General features: G+C 57.5%; 1 protein-coding gene across 2 annotated transcripts in view; it reads left to right on the forward strand.

Moving 5' to 3' along the window:
• Nucleotides 1-14,682, forward strand: part of GLI2 (GLI family zinc finger 2) — a 226,746-nt gene extending 212,064 nt beyond the window's left edge. For both annotated transcript variants that reach the window (XM_062182053.1, XM_062182136.1), the window contains exons 10-14: nucleotides 3,324-3,473; nucleotides 6,247-6,411; nucleotides 7,180-7,461; nucleotides 9,153-9,492; nucleotides 10,565-14,682. In XM_062182053.1, coding sequence (XP_062038037.1) covers nucleotides 3,324-3,473; nucleotides 6,247-6,411; nucleotides 7,180-7,461; nucleotides 9,153-9,492; nucleotides 10,565-13,050 — 3,423 coding nt within the window. In that variant the 3' untranslated portion in view covers nucleotides 13,051-14,682. The remainder of the gene's footprint in view (nucleotides 1-3,323; nucleotides 3,474-6,246; nucleotides 6,412-7,179; nucleotides 7,462-9,152; nucleotides 9,493-10,564) is intronic.
• Nucleotides 14,683-14,948: the final 266 nt, after the last annotated feature.

A 14,948-nucleotide genomic window follows, 5' to 3' on the forward strand; every position in this document is an offset into this window, starting at 1 on the left:
TTTTTTTTTTTTTAAGGTTTATTTATTTGAGAGGTAAAATTACAGACAGTGAGAGGAAGAGACAGAGAAGTGTTCTATCTGCTGGCTCACTCCCAAAATGGCTGCAGCAGCCAGACCTGGGCCAGGACAAAGCCAGGAACCAGGAGCTTCCTCCCAGTCTCCCACGTGGGCGCAGGGGCCCAAGCACTTGGACCATCTTCTGCTGCTCTCCCAGGCCATAGCAGAGAGCTGGATCGGAAGTGGAGCAGCCAGGACTCGAACCGGCGCTCGTATGGGATGCCGGCACTGCAGGCGGAGGCTTAGCCCACTATGCCCCAGCACCAGCCTGTTGGTTTCTTTTGTACTTAGGTTTCTCACCGAGGAAGCCAAAGTCTTCCAGCAAGCCCGAGGTAGCTGATGCCGGGGCTGGGAGCAGGGTCTCCCTTTGTCCCTGTGGCACCCGCTCTTTGGGGTCCACAGTGGAGAAGAAGGGAAGGAACAATCAGAGCAGTGAGCTGTGGGATGGATCGTCTCAGATTGAAGGCAGGGAGTGGGCTCGGGCAAAACCATGGCCAGGAGGATAGAAAAGGCGGGTTCTCTGTTAGGTGGCTGCGCCCCAAAACAGGTGGGGAGTTTCTCAAAGGCATGGGGACCCCAGCATGGGAAGGCGCTCTGGTTGTATTTTTAATTTATTTACTCAAGAGGCAGACAGACAGACGGCCAGTGCACTGATTCCCTCCCCAAATGGCCAAAGCTGGATGCAGGACCAGAGCCAGGAACCAGGAATTCAATGTGTATTTCTTCCCACGTGGGTTGTGGAGACTATAGGAACCATGCCCTGTTGCCTCCTGGCGTCTGTGTTGGCGGGAAGCAGTAGTCAGGAGCCGGAGCTGGGGCTCCAGCTCAGGCACTCTGATAAGAGACACAGCCGTCCCGCCTGACATGTTCACCACTAGGCCAAACACTTGTCCTAGAAGGAGAGGAGCTTAGCTTCTTCCTGCAGCCAGCACTGTCCTGGTGGCCGTGGGTGCTCGCCCTGACCTGGCCCTGGAGTCACATGTTCTTTGTGGGAGGGGAATGGGGCCCCTTTGCCAGCTCTGTCTCTCTCTTTCTCTCTCTCTCTCTGCTCTCCGGGAAGATGGATGGGGCAGGCACACAGGTGAGCAGGAGCTCCCCGTTGATAATCAACAAGCTGTAGCTAAGTAAACACACAAGAAGAACAAGACAAAGGCATTGCCAGGAGCCACCTTTATCACTTGGAGGGCTTTTAAGAGAGGAAAATGGAGATAATTTTTCTGGAAGGTGAAAACGCTGTAGCCTCTGCCTGCCCCGGTGGTGGCGTCTGTACGCGTGACATTTGGGCGCTGTGGTTTTGTTGTCTTCTGGAGCAGCAGGTGCTGCCAGTGCCTGGCGCTCAGCTCTCAGGACACCTGGCCGGTTGCAAAGGCCCACGGCAGCAGAGTCCAGGAGAAAGACCCCACAAGCCCCAAATGCCAGGCACACGGGCAATTTTATTTTTCCTGGAAACACATTTTTTAAAAAAAAGAAAACTTATTTATTTGAAAGGCAGAGTGACAGAAAGAGATTGTCCATCTGCTGGTCCACTCCCCAAGTGCCTGCAGCAGCCAGGGCTGGGCCAGGCCAGAGCCAGGAGGCGGGAACTTCCACGTGGGTTGCAGAGGGCCCAAGTACCTGAGCCATCCTCTGTTGCCTTCCCAGGTGCATTAGCAGGGAGCTGGATCGGAAGTGGGGCAGCTGGGGACTCAAACCAGCACTCCCATATGGGATGTCAGCACCACAAGTGGCAACTTACCTACAGTGCCACAGTGCCTGGACATGCACATCTAAAACAGTAGAAAGAAACAGAAGAAGTTTGTTTTAATGTAGTTTGTGTCATCCGTGTACCTGAAATCGAGTCGGCCCTCTGCATTGATAGCTTCCACTTTCAGAGATTGAACCACCTGTGGATCAAAAAGATGCAAGAAAAACCAAATATTACATCTGGACTGAGCCTGTGTTTCCGTTGCCATTTGACTGTCAACAGTACAGCATGACGCCTGTTGACATAGTGTTAGCATTGTATTAGGTATAACAAGGCATGTCAGTATGATGGAGGATGTGACCATCTTAGAGGGAGGACTGGAGCTGGCTGGGATGGGGCTGGTGGCCACTCGCCCACAGAAGTCTTCTTGTACTTCTCCACTTGCCCGAGGGGGCTGCACCTGCCCTGGGCAGCAGCACTTGCCCTAAGATGCCGTGAGGTCAGGTGAGCTATCCCTGGCTGTCTTGTCTCCCTCACTGTCCCGGGTCATCCCTGGTTACCCCAGGGCCAGCCTCCCACAGTACCCCAAGCCCACCATTAAGGTCAGAACCTGGCTCCATCCACATTCGCGTGCAGGTCCTGAACTCCCCGAGGGGCCTATGTGAGGAGAAAAAGCCCCGATCTCATTGGTCAATGCCAAACACAGAGGTGAGGATGCATTGGTTTTCCATTATAATAAACTTGATTTAAAAATTTCTCCAACAAGAGTAGGTGTTTGGCCTACTGGCTAAGACACTGCCTGCATCCTGTAACAGAGTACCTGGGTTCAAGGGTTAGCTCTGGCTCCTGAATCCCGCTTTCTGCTAATGCAGACCCTGGGAGGCGGGGTGATGGCTCAAGTGGTTGGACCCCTGCCATCCATGTGGGAGACCAGGATTGAACTCCTAGTTTTCAGCTTCAGCCTGGCCCAGCCCTGGCCATTGTAGGCATATGGGGAGTAAACCAGCAATGGGAGCTCACACGCGCGCACTCTCTCTGTTTCTCTGCCTCTCAAATAAATCTACAAAAATCAATAGAGCAATAGAGATAAGCTTGGGAGAAACTTCTCATGTACCCACCATGTGTACATCTGCTTCGCTGTAGTTAATTAGTGCCTACTGTTTGCAGCCAGGGGATATTATTGCGACCAGAGCCCAACCCAGGGTGGGTGGGATGCCTTTAACCCTCATAGGTGCTCACTTTGAGTGAGCAATTGGAAAACGCAGGCAAGACAGGGAGCACAGATTCCCATGTAATGGTGGCTAGCTATCATTCACAGGGAGAGGTGGCCAGGCACCCACAGGTGAGGTTGTTGGATCAGTGGTTTGGACGTAGTAGGTGTCATGGGCAATGAGGAGTGTGGCCTGCACACAGTAGGTGCAAGGTCAGCAGGGTGGTCTACACACAGGTGGGGAGGACCAGCGGGGCAGGAGTCGGGCTCATCACAGGCTGTGGTCCAGCCAGGTTGGGGGTGCGTGCCCCGGCCAGGGTCCCAGCGCCGGAGCAGCCAGGCTCACCCTTTCCGGGCTTGTCCGTCCCGCAGCACATTAACAACGAGCACATCCACGGGGAGAAGAAGGAGTTCGTGTGCCGCTGGCAGGCCTGCACGCGGGAGCAGAAGCCCTTCAAGGCACAGTACATGCTGGTGGTGCACATGCGGCGGCACACGGGCGAGAAGCCACATAAGTGCACGGTGAGTGCCCTCTGCCGGGCAAGTGGGGCGGGGCAGTGTGACAGGTGTGTGTGTCCATGGCTGTGCACCGGTGGGCGCGGTTCTTGTCAACGGGTCATCCCTGCCCTCTGCACTTGAGCGTCTCGGCGTATGTGGTGAGGGTCTCTGCAGTGTGTGGGTGTGAGTGGTTTGTGCACAGGTGGTTTGTCTGGCCCTGCGAGGTGGCCCCCTGAGGTGTGTTCCCTGCAGAAAGACAAGTATCCTTGGTGATCGCTCCTTTCCACAAGGATGGGTAAAGCGTGTTGGTTGAGTTTGACTAAGAAAAGATCCGGCCTTGTGTGCAGCCTCACCCATGCACGACTCCGGGCTGTCGTTGTTGAGGTTTCTTTTTAATGCACAGCTGTTGGTTCTCTTTCCAAAGGGAAGATTCTTCTGTCCCCTGGGGTGTCTGCTGCTGGGCCACCTAAGGGGGCTCTCCTTGGCAACTGCTGGATTTCATAGATTCTGAGAAACCGGATTCTGAAATCACTGGTGTCCAAGAGTCCATGAAATACGCTCTAGTTATAGGCAAGCCTTTTTAAAGACTGAGATGTAATTCACATATCTTGTTCACTTAAAAAAAAAAAAAAAAACCAAATGGGTGGTTTTTAGTGTGCTCCCAAAACAACCTCTAGCTACTTTCAGAACATTTTCGTCACCCAGAGGGAAACTCTGGTCACCCCTCACCCCAATCCTCAACTTCTCGCAGCCCCAAAACCACTCCTCTGCTTTCTGTCCCCTGTAGAATCCCTATTCTGGACATTTCATAAAAGCAAACTCATAAAATATGTGGTCTTTGTGTCTGGCTTCTTTTACGCCACGTGTCGGCAAGGCTCCTCCGTGTAACAGCGTGAGTCGGTACTACATAATATTCCATGGCATGCATGGACCGAGCTGGACTTACCCACGCGTGTGCTGAGTTTCCCACACGTCCTGCTTGTTTTCTTCTCTGGCTATGGTCACCAGGCTGCCGCTGTGAGCGCTCTCCCGCATGCGCATGTTTGTGTGGGCATGAATATTTCATTTCTCGTGGGGAGCTGTACCCCGGAGTGAACTCGCAAGGTCGCGTGGGCTCGGAAGGCTGGGCTGTTTTCACGTTCCCGCTAGCAGTGTGTGAGGGTTCTGATGTCTGCACCTGGTGGGTGTGCGGGGTCGTCTCACCGTGGTTCTGATTGGCGGTTGTCTAATGAATGACACTGCTGACGTCTCGTCTTGTGCTTATGGACCATTTGTGTATCTGCTTTGGAGATCTGTATGCTCACAATCTTTTGCCTGTTCTTTTTAATCAGACCCTCTTTTGGTTGTTAAGCGGTAAGATCTTTCTATATCTGGCCCTTAATGCACAAAAGTCCTTAGTTTTGGTGAAATCCAGTTTTCTCGTTGCTTGTGGTTTCAGTGTCATATCTAAGAACCCATTACCTCATCCAAGGTCATAAAGATTTATTCCTGTTTGCTTTTACAGTTTTATAGTATATATACTTTTATTTATATAAACATACAATATACACATATGCATTGTATATGAAGACACGAGAGTACTTCAAAAAGTTTGTGGAAAATGGAGTTGCAAGTTTTATTTTGGTGCAAAGATGTTTTAGATCCATGCATACAAGGACCTTCAGAGAGGTCATGGTAAGCGTGCATTAGGGAAAAGCTATCATGGATTTCAAAACTGTTTACACTAAAATAATCTTATCTTTTCATTGCATTTTTTCTAGCTAAGTTTTTGAGGTAGCCTCATATAGACACGTTTGTGGGGCACCTGTTGCAGTTTGTTACTCTTTGTATACAGTGTGAGGTAGGGATCTACCCTCATGCTTTGGCCTGTGGCTGTACAAATGTCCCTACACTGTTTGTTGGAAGATACTGTTCTCTCTGCCCTTATGTACTCTCGTTAATTAAAAATTAATCAGCCTTAAGGGTATTGGTTCATTTCTGAACTTTGGGTCCTTCTCCATGGATCTCCACGTCTAGCCTGTGCCAGTACCACTTGCTGTCTCTGTCACTATAGATTTGCCATGAGTTTGGAAATTGGGATTTGTGAGTCCTCCGGCTTTGTCCTCCTTTTTGCGAGATTGTTTGGGTCCTTCCAGGTCCTCTGCAGGTGGTGTTGTGTTCTTAACGTGCTGAACAATGGCAGACCAGAGCGCTCTGGTGTGAGCTGTGAGTTACGGAAGCAATTAAAAGGGAGCGTTTGCAGCCACGTGTGGGCAGTCAGAGCGGTCAGGAATAAAGAATGAGGCAGCTCCTGGGGCTGGCATGGCCTTCTCAGGGCAGTGTTTGCAGGCACATCGGTGCAACTGAGGGGTCTGAGCAGGTGCAAATCCCCCATGCACTGCTCTCCTCCTTGCCCTCCTCCCTCTCTCCCTGCCTGTCTCCTCTTCCTCCTCCTTTCATCCTTTTTTTTTTCCCAAAAAATATTTCTTGCACCTCCTTTTCATCCAGTGCTAAGTATTAGGAAGGCAGTGATGAACACAACCTAGAAGGTTCCTGTCCTGCAGTCTGTATCCGAGGAGCAAGGCCAGTTAACCAACTGTTTAAGATAATTGTGTCAGGAGCATAAAGCAGAGAGGGTACAGTGTTGTGATTAAAAATACCAGAAAACTCCTTTCAGAGATAGGTGCACCTGTGGGGCGGAGCTAAGGGCGGGAGGAGGCGGGGCTGATGGGGAGGAGTGGGCTGGCCCAGGAGGTCTGGTGTCCGTGCTTCTGATCTGGGGTGTCCCCGTGTGACCAATCCCCTTGCTTCCTTCCAGTTTGAAGGCTGCTCCAAGGCCTACTCGCGCCTGGAGAATCTGAAGACGCACCTGCGGTCCCATACTGGGGAGAAGCCGTACGTGTGCGAACACGAGGGCTGCAACAAGGCCTTCTCCAACGCCTCGGACCGCGCCAAGCACCAGAACCGCACCCACTCCAATGAGGTATGGCTCACGGTCACGTGCCGCCACCTGTAGCCCAGGAGGGAGCCGTGGTGCTCCGGTGGTGGTGCTGCAGGAGCTGCACCTGTCCCCACATCCCAGCTCAGCCGCACAAATACTGCGGCGCAGGCAGACTCAAGGGAATATTTCTAAATGTTCAGACACAGTCTGGACCCCAGAGGGACTTGGCTCCACAGCTTGTAAGAAGTGTGAGGAATTCCCCAAGGTTTCTGAGCTCCCAGAGGTCTCTGCAGACAGCAGCCAGCCTCAGAGAGCAGTGTTGGTGTGTGGGGGGGGAGGGGGTAGGGGAAGTGGGGGTTGTATATGAGCCCAGGACTGAGGTTTAGCCCAGTGACTCTGAGTAAGTTCCTTTGCCTTCCCAACCCTGTCTTTCCTAATCAGAGCGCTGGAACACCGGCACCATCTCACCAGGCATCAGTGAGCTCAATGCACAGCTACGGACAACAGGGAGGCAGTGCTATGACCACAAAAGGCACCCTGTGTCCCCTTTCCCCAACGAGCTTTCTGGTCTGTGGCACAGGCTCCTTGACCATGCATTTGCCTGGGCTGGGGCCAGGCTTTGCAGGCCTGGAGCTGACCTGGCTCCAGCCTCGGGGCACTGGCTGCAGATACAACAAAGCACCCACCAGCCATGGCAGCCAGGCTCTGCCATGGGACACTGGATAGCTTTAGGGGGAAGGAAGACTCCGCCCATTGGGGGATGTGTCCTCGTGTCCCCATTCTTGATGCGTGGCCCGGTTCTCTCCCCAGAAACCCTACATCTGCAAGATCCCAGGCTGCACCAAGCGATACACAGACCCCAGCTCTCTGCGTAAGCATGTGAAAACGGTCCATGGCCCCGACGCTCACGTCACCAAGAAGCAGCGCAATGAGGGCCACCTCCGCGCCCCGCTGCTCAAGGAGAACGGGGACAATGAGGGCTGCAGCGAGCCTGGTGGCCGGGGGCCCGAGGAGAGCACCGAGGCCAGGAGCAGCGGCCAGGCCGTGGAGGACTGCCTGCACGTCAGAGCCATCAAGAGCGAGGGCTCCGGGGTAAGTGGAGCTGGACGGCCCAGCCCGGCGCCAAGGCAGCCACGTGGGCCCTGCTGGGGGGTGATGAAGTCCCCTGCCCCTCTCCAGTTTGGCTTTCCTTCCTTCCTCACTTGGGCTTCACGTGGAACCTATGCCATTGGGGTCCATTCTGCTCTGCCTTGGCGCCTGCTGGGATGGGGGGATGGGGACACCTCCTCCCCTCCCCCACTATGGGTGGGGCGGTCCTTGTGCACCTGCTGCTGCTGACCCCCCCAAAAGCCCTCTATCCTGTCTCTGCGTCCTTGTCCCTTCCGGCCTCTGCTCCTTGTGTTCTAACCACCTGTTCTTTGTCTCCACCTCTTTTCCCTGACTGTACCTCCCCTAAGGATAGGCGGTACTGAGGTGAGCACAGGAGCTGGGTGGGAGTGTGGTGGGCTGGGGTGTGTGTGTGTGTGTGTGTATGTGTGGGCGGGCTGGGGTGCCTGTCCAGGGCCGCTGCCTGGAGGAGGCTGACATGCCAGTCCAGGCTTCCTGGGCTGGGAAGGTAGCTTTGGGTCCGCACATAGCTGGGACGGCAGCTGGGACCGGTGGAACAGGTTAGGGGCAGCTGCAGGAGTGGAGCCGTGAGGCCCAGGCTGTAGGCGGGACAGGAAGAGGAGGGGCCCCGGCTGCAGGGGGGAGGTGTGAGTTCAGGCTGCTGAGGAATGCAGATGGTGCAATGGGCAGGACCTGTCAGGTTCTTGTGCACCTGCTGCATGTGTCCTGGTGGCAAGAACAGTGCAGCTTCCCTAGGAAAAACTGGAGTGTGAGGCCACTTCCCAGATGCTTTCTCTTGGGTGAGCCTCACCAGAGCTCCTGGGTCACAGGGGACGTAGCCCAAGGTCTCTGCCCCAAACAGCCCCCTCCCAGAGAGAGGGCTGCTTTGGGGTGGCAGCTCAACCAAGGGTTGTGCCCCCATAGCTCCTCCTTCTCTAGTCTTTTTTTTTTTTTTTAAGATTTATTTATTTTGAAAGTCGGAGTTACACAGAGAAGGAGGGGCAGAGAGAGGTCTTCCATCCACTGGTTCACTCCCCAGATGGCCACAATGGCTGGAGCTGTGCTGATCTGAAGCCAGGAGCCAGGAGCTTCTTCTGGGTCTCCCACATGGTGCAGGGGCCCAAGGACCTGGGCCATCTTCCTCTGCTTTCCCAGGCCATAGCAGAGAGCTGGATTGGATGTAGAGTAGCCGGGACTCGAACAGGCGCCCATATGGGATGCCGGCACTGGAGGCAGCAGCTTTACCCACTACGCGACAGCACCGGCCCCCTCTAGTCATCTTGTCCCTTTGCAGCCCCTGCCTCTGGCCTGGCCAGATGCCCCAGCCATGCAGAAGGTACTGAGTCTTTGTTGGGGTTCTGTTGCCCCTCACTTGACAGTGCAGGCATTGCTGTCACCAAGCGTGTGTCAGTGCTCTCCTTTGTGCCACACTGGGTGCCTTCTGCAAGCAGGTGCATTCTGTCCAGCTATTCACCCAGCACAGGAGGCAGTTCAGGGCCATGTGTCCTGCATCCGCGGCTGGAGAAGCCAAGGTTAAGAGCAGGGAAGTGACTTCATCTCCTCTCTGAAGGGCAGCTCCCTCCCCCCACCCAGGGGTGTGCAAGGGCATGGTCCCTGGGGCAGGCCGGCAGATCCCTGCTCTCTGATTCCTTGCCTTCTTCCCTCGTGCCCTGCAGCTGTGTCAGTGCAGCCCTGGGGCCCAGTCCTCCTGCAGCAGCGAGCCCTCCCCTCTGGGCAGTGCCCCCAACAACAACGACAGCGGCGTGGAGATGCCGGGGCCGGGGCCCGGGAGCCTGGGAGACCTGACAGCACTGGATGACATGTCCCCGGGGGCCGATGCCTCAGCCCTGGCTGCCCCCTCTGCTGGTGGCCTGCAGCTGCGCAAACACATGACCGCCATGCACCGGTTCGAGCAGCTCAAGAAGGAGAAGCTCAAGTCGCTCAAGGATTCCTGCTCCTGGGCCGGGCCTGCTCCACACACCCGGACCACCAAGCTGCCTCCCCTCCCCGGAAGTGGTAAGAGGAGGCTTGGGGGAGGCTTGGAGCACCAGCTAGGTTCACATCCACCATGTACTGGCTGCCACAAAATAGAAGAGATCTTACCAACTCATTGCGTGGATATGGAAACTCAGTGGCAGAGAGGCTTAGCCTAGGGGTGTATGTCTGCAAAGCCTGTGCTCGTTGAACTACACCATGCCCACAGCATCCTCTTCCTGCCAGCTGCTTGGGCATTGACTAGGTACCTGCAGCAGACATCCCCACAGGGCCAAGGCCCTAGGAAGGAAAGCAACGGAATCCTAGCCCCAAAAGAGCCCATGGTTAGAATCTCATCCCCCAAGATTCCCACCTACTGCAGAATGAGCCCAGTTGATGGAGCTGAGGGCAGAACTATGCAGAGCAGGTCCAGCTGAGACAAGCAGGGAGGGCTTCACAGAGGCAGCGGCTCTCTGTCCAAGGAGACAGAAGGTGGCTGCACCAAGTGCGTCCCCGGTGCCCAGGGACTCAGTCCCCGGCCTGGCTGCCCACGGCACTGCACGCTGTAACATGGTGGCCACTCTCCCTGGAAGGGCAGATTTGCTCCCTCAACTACTTTGGGGATTCCTGAGAGATGGCTTGGAGCTTGCAGATCCGCTGTGCACACAGCTGCCTCACCAGTCACCCCTCCCAGGATGGCCCATGGCCAGGGATGGCTGTTCACCGCAGGAGAGTAAGGGACCGGCAAGGGCTGTCGGCGGTGACATCAGCAGGGGCCAGCCCGGCAGCCCACCGGGGAAGCCGTCTTGCTGCTCACCCCTGCCTCTCAATAACCCAGTTTTCTGGAAAGGCGCGTTTTGTCTCAGCTGGAGACGCTGAGGGCTGGAGCAATAACCCAGGGCCCGGCAGGCAGGAGAAAGCAGATGGGGACTCCGACCTGCTGACTTCCGCTCCCCACCCTTAGCAATGGCTGCCCACATTTGATCACTTATGTGCCCACCCTCCCTTCTTTCATCCATTGTGTGCCTGCTCCAGGGCTGTAGGCTCCATAGACTGACTATGCAGGTCCCAGCAAGCAGTGCACCTGCCCCCTGACCTCTCTGTTTGCCCACAGGCTCCCTCCTGGAAAACTTTGGCGGTGGCGGCGGGGGCGGGGGCCCAGCGGGGCTGCTGCCAAACCCTCGGCTGTCCGAGCTGTCGGCCCCCGAGGTGACCATGCTGAACCAGCTGCAGGAGCGCCGCGACAGCTCCACCAGCACGGTCAGCTCGGCCTACACCGTGAGCCGCCGCTCCTCTGGCATCTCCCCCTACTTCTCCAGTCGCCGCTCCAGCGAGGCCTCGCCACTGGGCGCCGGCCGCCCGCACCACGCCGCCAGCTCCGCGGACTCCTACGATCCCATCTCCACCGACGCGTCGCGGCGCTCCAGCGAGGCCAGCCAGTGCAGCGGGGCGGGCTCAGGGCTGCTCAACCTCACGCCTGCACAGCAGTACAGCCTGCGCGCCAAGTACGCCGCGGCCACCGGAGGGCCACCACCCACGCCGCTGCCGGGCCTGGAGCGAATGAGCCTGCGGACCAGGCTGGCCCTACTGGACGGCCCGGAGCGCACGCTGCCCGCTGCCACCTGTCCCCGCCTGCTGGGGCCGCGGCGTGGCAGCGACGGGCCGGCCTATGGCCACAGCCAGGGGCACATGGGGGCCGCGCCCGCCTTCCCCCACGAGGTGCCCGGCGCCGCCACCCGCAGAGCCAGCGACCCAGTGCGGCGGCCGGACGCCCTGGCCCTGCCACGGGTGCAGCGCTTCCACAGCGCCCACAACGTGAACCCTGGTGCGCTGCCGCCCTGCGCCGAGCGCCGAGGCCTGCGCCTGCCAAGCCACCCGAACGCCGACGGCAGCCTGGCTCCCAGCGGCGCCTACTCGCCGCGGCCGCCCAGCATCAGCGAGAACGTGGTGATGGAGGCCGTGGCCGCAGGGGTGGATGGCGGCGCAGCACCCGAGTCCGACCTGGGGCTGCCGGAGGACCTGGTGCTGCCCGATGACGTGGTGCAGTACATCAAGGCACACACAAGGGGCGCCCTGGAGGAGAGCCCCAGGCAGGTGTACCCCACCGAAAGCCCCGGCTTCTCCGAAAACCCCAAGCTGCCCAGCCCGGGGCTGCACGGCCAACGCAGGCTGGTGGCTGCAGACTCAAATGTGGGTCCCTCGGCGCCTTTGTTGGAAGGCTGCCAGGTGGGCTACGGGGCAGCCTCCAGCCTGAGCAAGAGCAACATGCCCGTGCAGTGGAATGAAGTGAGCTCCGGCACGGTGGATGCCCTGGCCAGCCAGGCCAAGCCTCCTCCCTTCCCTCAGAACAACCTGGCCGTGGTACAGCAGAAGCCAGCTTTTGGCCAGTACCCAGGCTACAGTCCACAAGGCCTCCAGCAGAGCCCCGGGGGCCTGGACAGCAGCCAGCCACCCCTCCAGCACCGTGGCGGAGTGCCTGCTGCAGCCAGGGTGAGCTACGTGCAACAACTGCGACAGCCAGCCGGGGGTGGCCCGTGTCCTGGCCTGACCTCCACCATGAGCCCCCATGCCGGCTACAGCCAGGCCCATCCCCAGCTGAGCCCCGGTACCATCAGTGGGGCCCTGAACCCGTTCCCCTCATCCTGCAGCAACATGGCCACCAAGCCAGGCCCCCTGGGGCTCCCTCAGCAGATAGAAGTCACCCCAGGGCCTGCCATGATGGGCGGCCACCACAGGGAACTCGGGGTCCCCAACTCATCCCTGGTTGGGATGCCACCCTCTCACCCAGCCCAGGGCTACCCACAGCAGAGCCATCACCTGGGAGCCCCTGGGAGCCAGGAGGGCTACCGCCAGGGCCCCAGCCTCCTGCCTTCCCACCAGCCTGGATTCCTGGAGTCCCAGCAGGGCACGATGGGAGCAGGTGCAGCGAGCTTTGGCCTCATGCAGCCCCGGCCACCACCAGAGCCCAGCCCTGCTGGCCGCCACCGTGGAGTGCGTGCTGGACAGCAGCAGCAGTTGGCCTATGCCAGGGCCACAGGCCAGACCCTGGCCACTGTGCCGGCCAGCCAGGAAGCAGCAGAGGCTGTGCCAAAGGGAGCGATGGGTGCCGTGGTGCCACTGCCTCCCCAGCCACCTCCGCAGGATGCAGGCGGGGCTCAGGACCACAGCCTGCTCTACTACTATGGCCAGATCCACATGTATGAACAGAACGGAGGCCTGGAGGGCCACGCAGGCAGCGCGGGCCCACAGCCCCAGCCCGCACAGCCGCAGGCCTGCCTGGACAGCGTGCAGCCCCAGTCCCTGCCTTCGCCGGGGGTCAACCAGGTGTCCAGCACCGTGGACTCGCAGCTCCTGGAGGCCCCACAGATCGACTTCGATGCCATCATGGACGACGGCGATCACTCGAGCTTGTTCTCAGGGCCCCTGAGCCCCAGCCTGCTCCACAGCCTCTCCCAGAGCTCATCCCGCCTCACCACGCCCCGCAGCTCCCTGACCTTGCCCTCCATGCCCGCAGGCTTCAGCAACATGGCCGTGGGAGACATGAGCTCCATGCTCACCAGCTTGGCTGAGGAGAGCAAGTTCCTGAACATGATGACGTAAGGCCAGGCCTCCCGCCCCTGACCGTGGCTAGCCAGAGTGTGGAGTTTCAGATGATCCCACCTCCTTTTTATTTTTTTCCAAAAAAAGTATTAAATTGGCCTGAGGGATGTTTGCCAGGGACTGGGGTGGACGGCACACAGAAGGTTTACAGGCATTCTCCTGGGTCTTAAGGACGATTATTTTTTTAGAACACTAAAAAAAAGTCTCAATAGGCAAGGAAGGAATGAAAACCTCGGTTTCGCTGGTGTTTATGGGCCCACTGTCCTGGCGTGTTCGCCTCTGTCATTTGGCTAATGAGGGGTTTCCGAGCTCAAGGGCTTTCCCTGGTGCCTGTGGGAAGCAGAAGGAGCCAGATCGGGGTTTGAGTCAAGGCGATCCTGGAAATTCTGCTCCCGGGACATAGCGTTTCTCCCCACCACCACCTGCAAGGAAAGCGAACTCCTGGGCCACATGCATCCTTACGGGGGGCTTGGATCTAGAGGCCTCTGCTGTCCCCTGCCACCGAAGCGCAGTGTGCACTCTGCCTGCCCTGTGATGCCGGGTTTGGGTAGCACTAGCCTCTGTTGAATCCTGTAACGCTGAGTTCGGGGCCCACAGATTGCCCCAGTGTGCGTGAGTGGGTGACATGCATTAATACAGCCAGGAAAAGGGACCAAGAACACCTTGTACTCTGCGGGACAAGCCCGGCAGCTGCCCGGGGCCTCCCCACGCCATGTTTACAGCCTTCCTGCATGCGGAATGTAGCCCCTCCTGGAAAGAAGTACCTCGGGGCTGCCGGAGCTGCTGCGGGCCAGGAGCGGACCAGCCCAGAGGGCTGCCTGTAGGAAGAGGGAGTAGCATGTTTACCCCATCGTCGTCGTCGTGTTTCTTCCAGTGCGCTAGCTGTCTGCCCACTTTGCCACGGGACGTGCCGCAGCCTGGCTCCTCCTCCGCCCACGTTCTTCCAGGCCAAGCCACAAGTGCAATCCCTGTGTCTTCTGGCCTCCTTTGCCTCTGCCCTCCCCTGGTCAGTGAGCAGAGAATGATGGCATGCATGGTGATTTGGATGGGGTGGGAGGGTGAAGGTTTTAACTCTTGGGACTCTGAGGGACTGGCCCCGAAGGTTCTTGTTCAGTGTGACCAAGCCCCACCCAGAAACGGACTTTGGAAGTGGCTTCGGAAGACATCATTCCTGGACAGGATATAGGATGAGTTGATATGTGTTCCCCTCTACACACACAAATACACACACATACACATACCACCTCCTCCTCCTGAGTTCACGGTGACCAGGCCAGACGCACTGCGCTGCCCTGAGCTTGATCCCGACCATGACCCTGACGTCAGTGAGTCTGCTGACAGGGAGGGCCAGAAGTGTGTGATCTGGCACACCCAAGTCCTCGTTGAGGTCCAGACACGAGGCCGCTCCCAGGGGCCGGCCTTGGGACTGCACCAGGGGGCCCGAGGCTCTGGGCTGGTGTCTATTGCTTGCCAAGCTGGGATTGTGGCCGCCCCTCCCCGACTGTATATCCCCTGTACAGCAGCCGTGGTCCCTGGATATACTGCAGGTGAATCAGCCGCCGGATTTCTATCTCCAGAACATTTGTAGCTTTTTCTACATGCTATGAACTGAGATGACATGCTCAACTTGTAAATACGTCTTTTTGTACATTAAAAAAGTAATTTTTTCATAATTTATCTTGTCTGTCTGCTCTTCCCTTGACAGTAGTTAATGAGAATGGAGGCGGTAAATTTGGTGCGTTTGGACAGAAATTAGACCATATTTTTTCTCCACTGTGTCAGAAGTGACGACCGTGCCTTAGCCAAGATGTGGAGGCTGCTGAGGCCTTCACTGGCTGTTTGATGCTGCTTTGGGGGTGGGGTGGGCAGGATTGAGGATCTGGCTGCTCCTCCAAGGC

The sequence above is a fragment of the Lepus europaeus genome, chromosome 1 (genome assembly GCF_033115175.1).
Source record: "Lepus europaeus isolate LE1 chromosome 1, mLepTim1.pri, whole genome shotgun sequence".
NCBI lineage: Eukaryota > Metazoa > Chordata > Mammalia > Lagomorpha > Leporidae > Lepus > Lepus europaeus.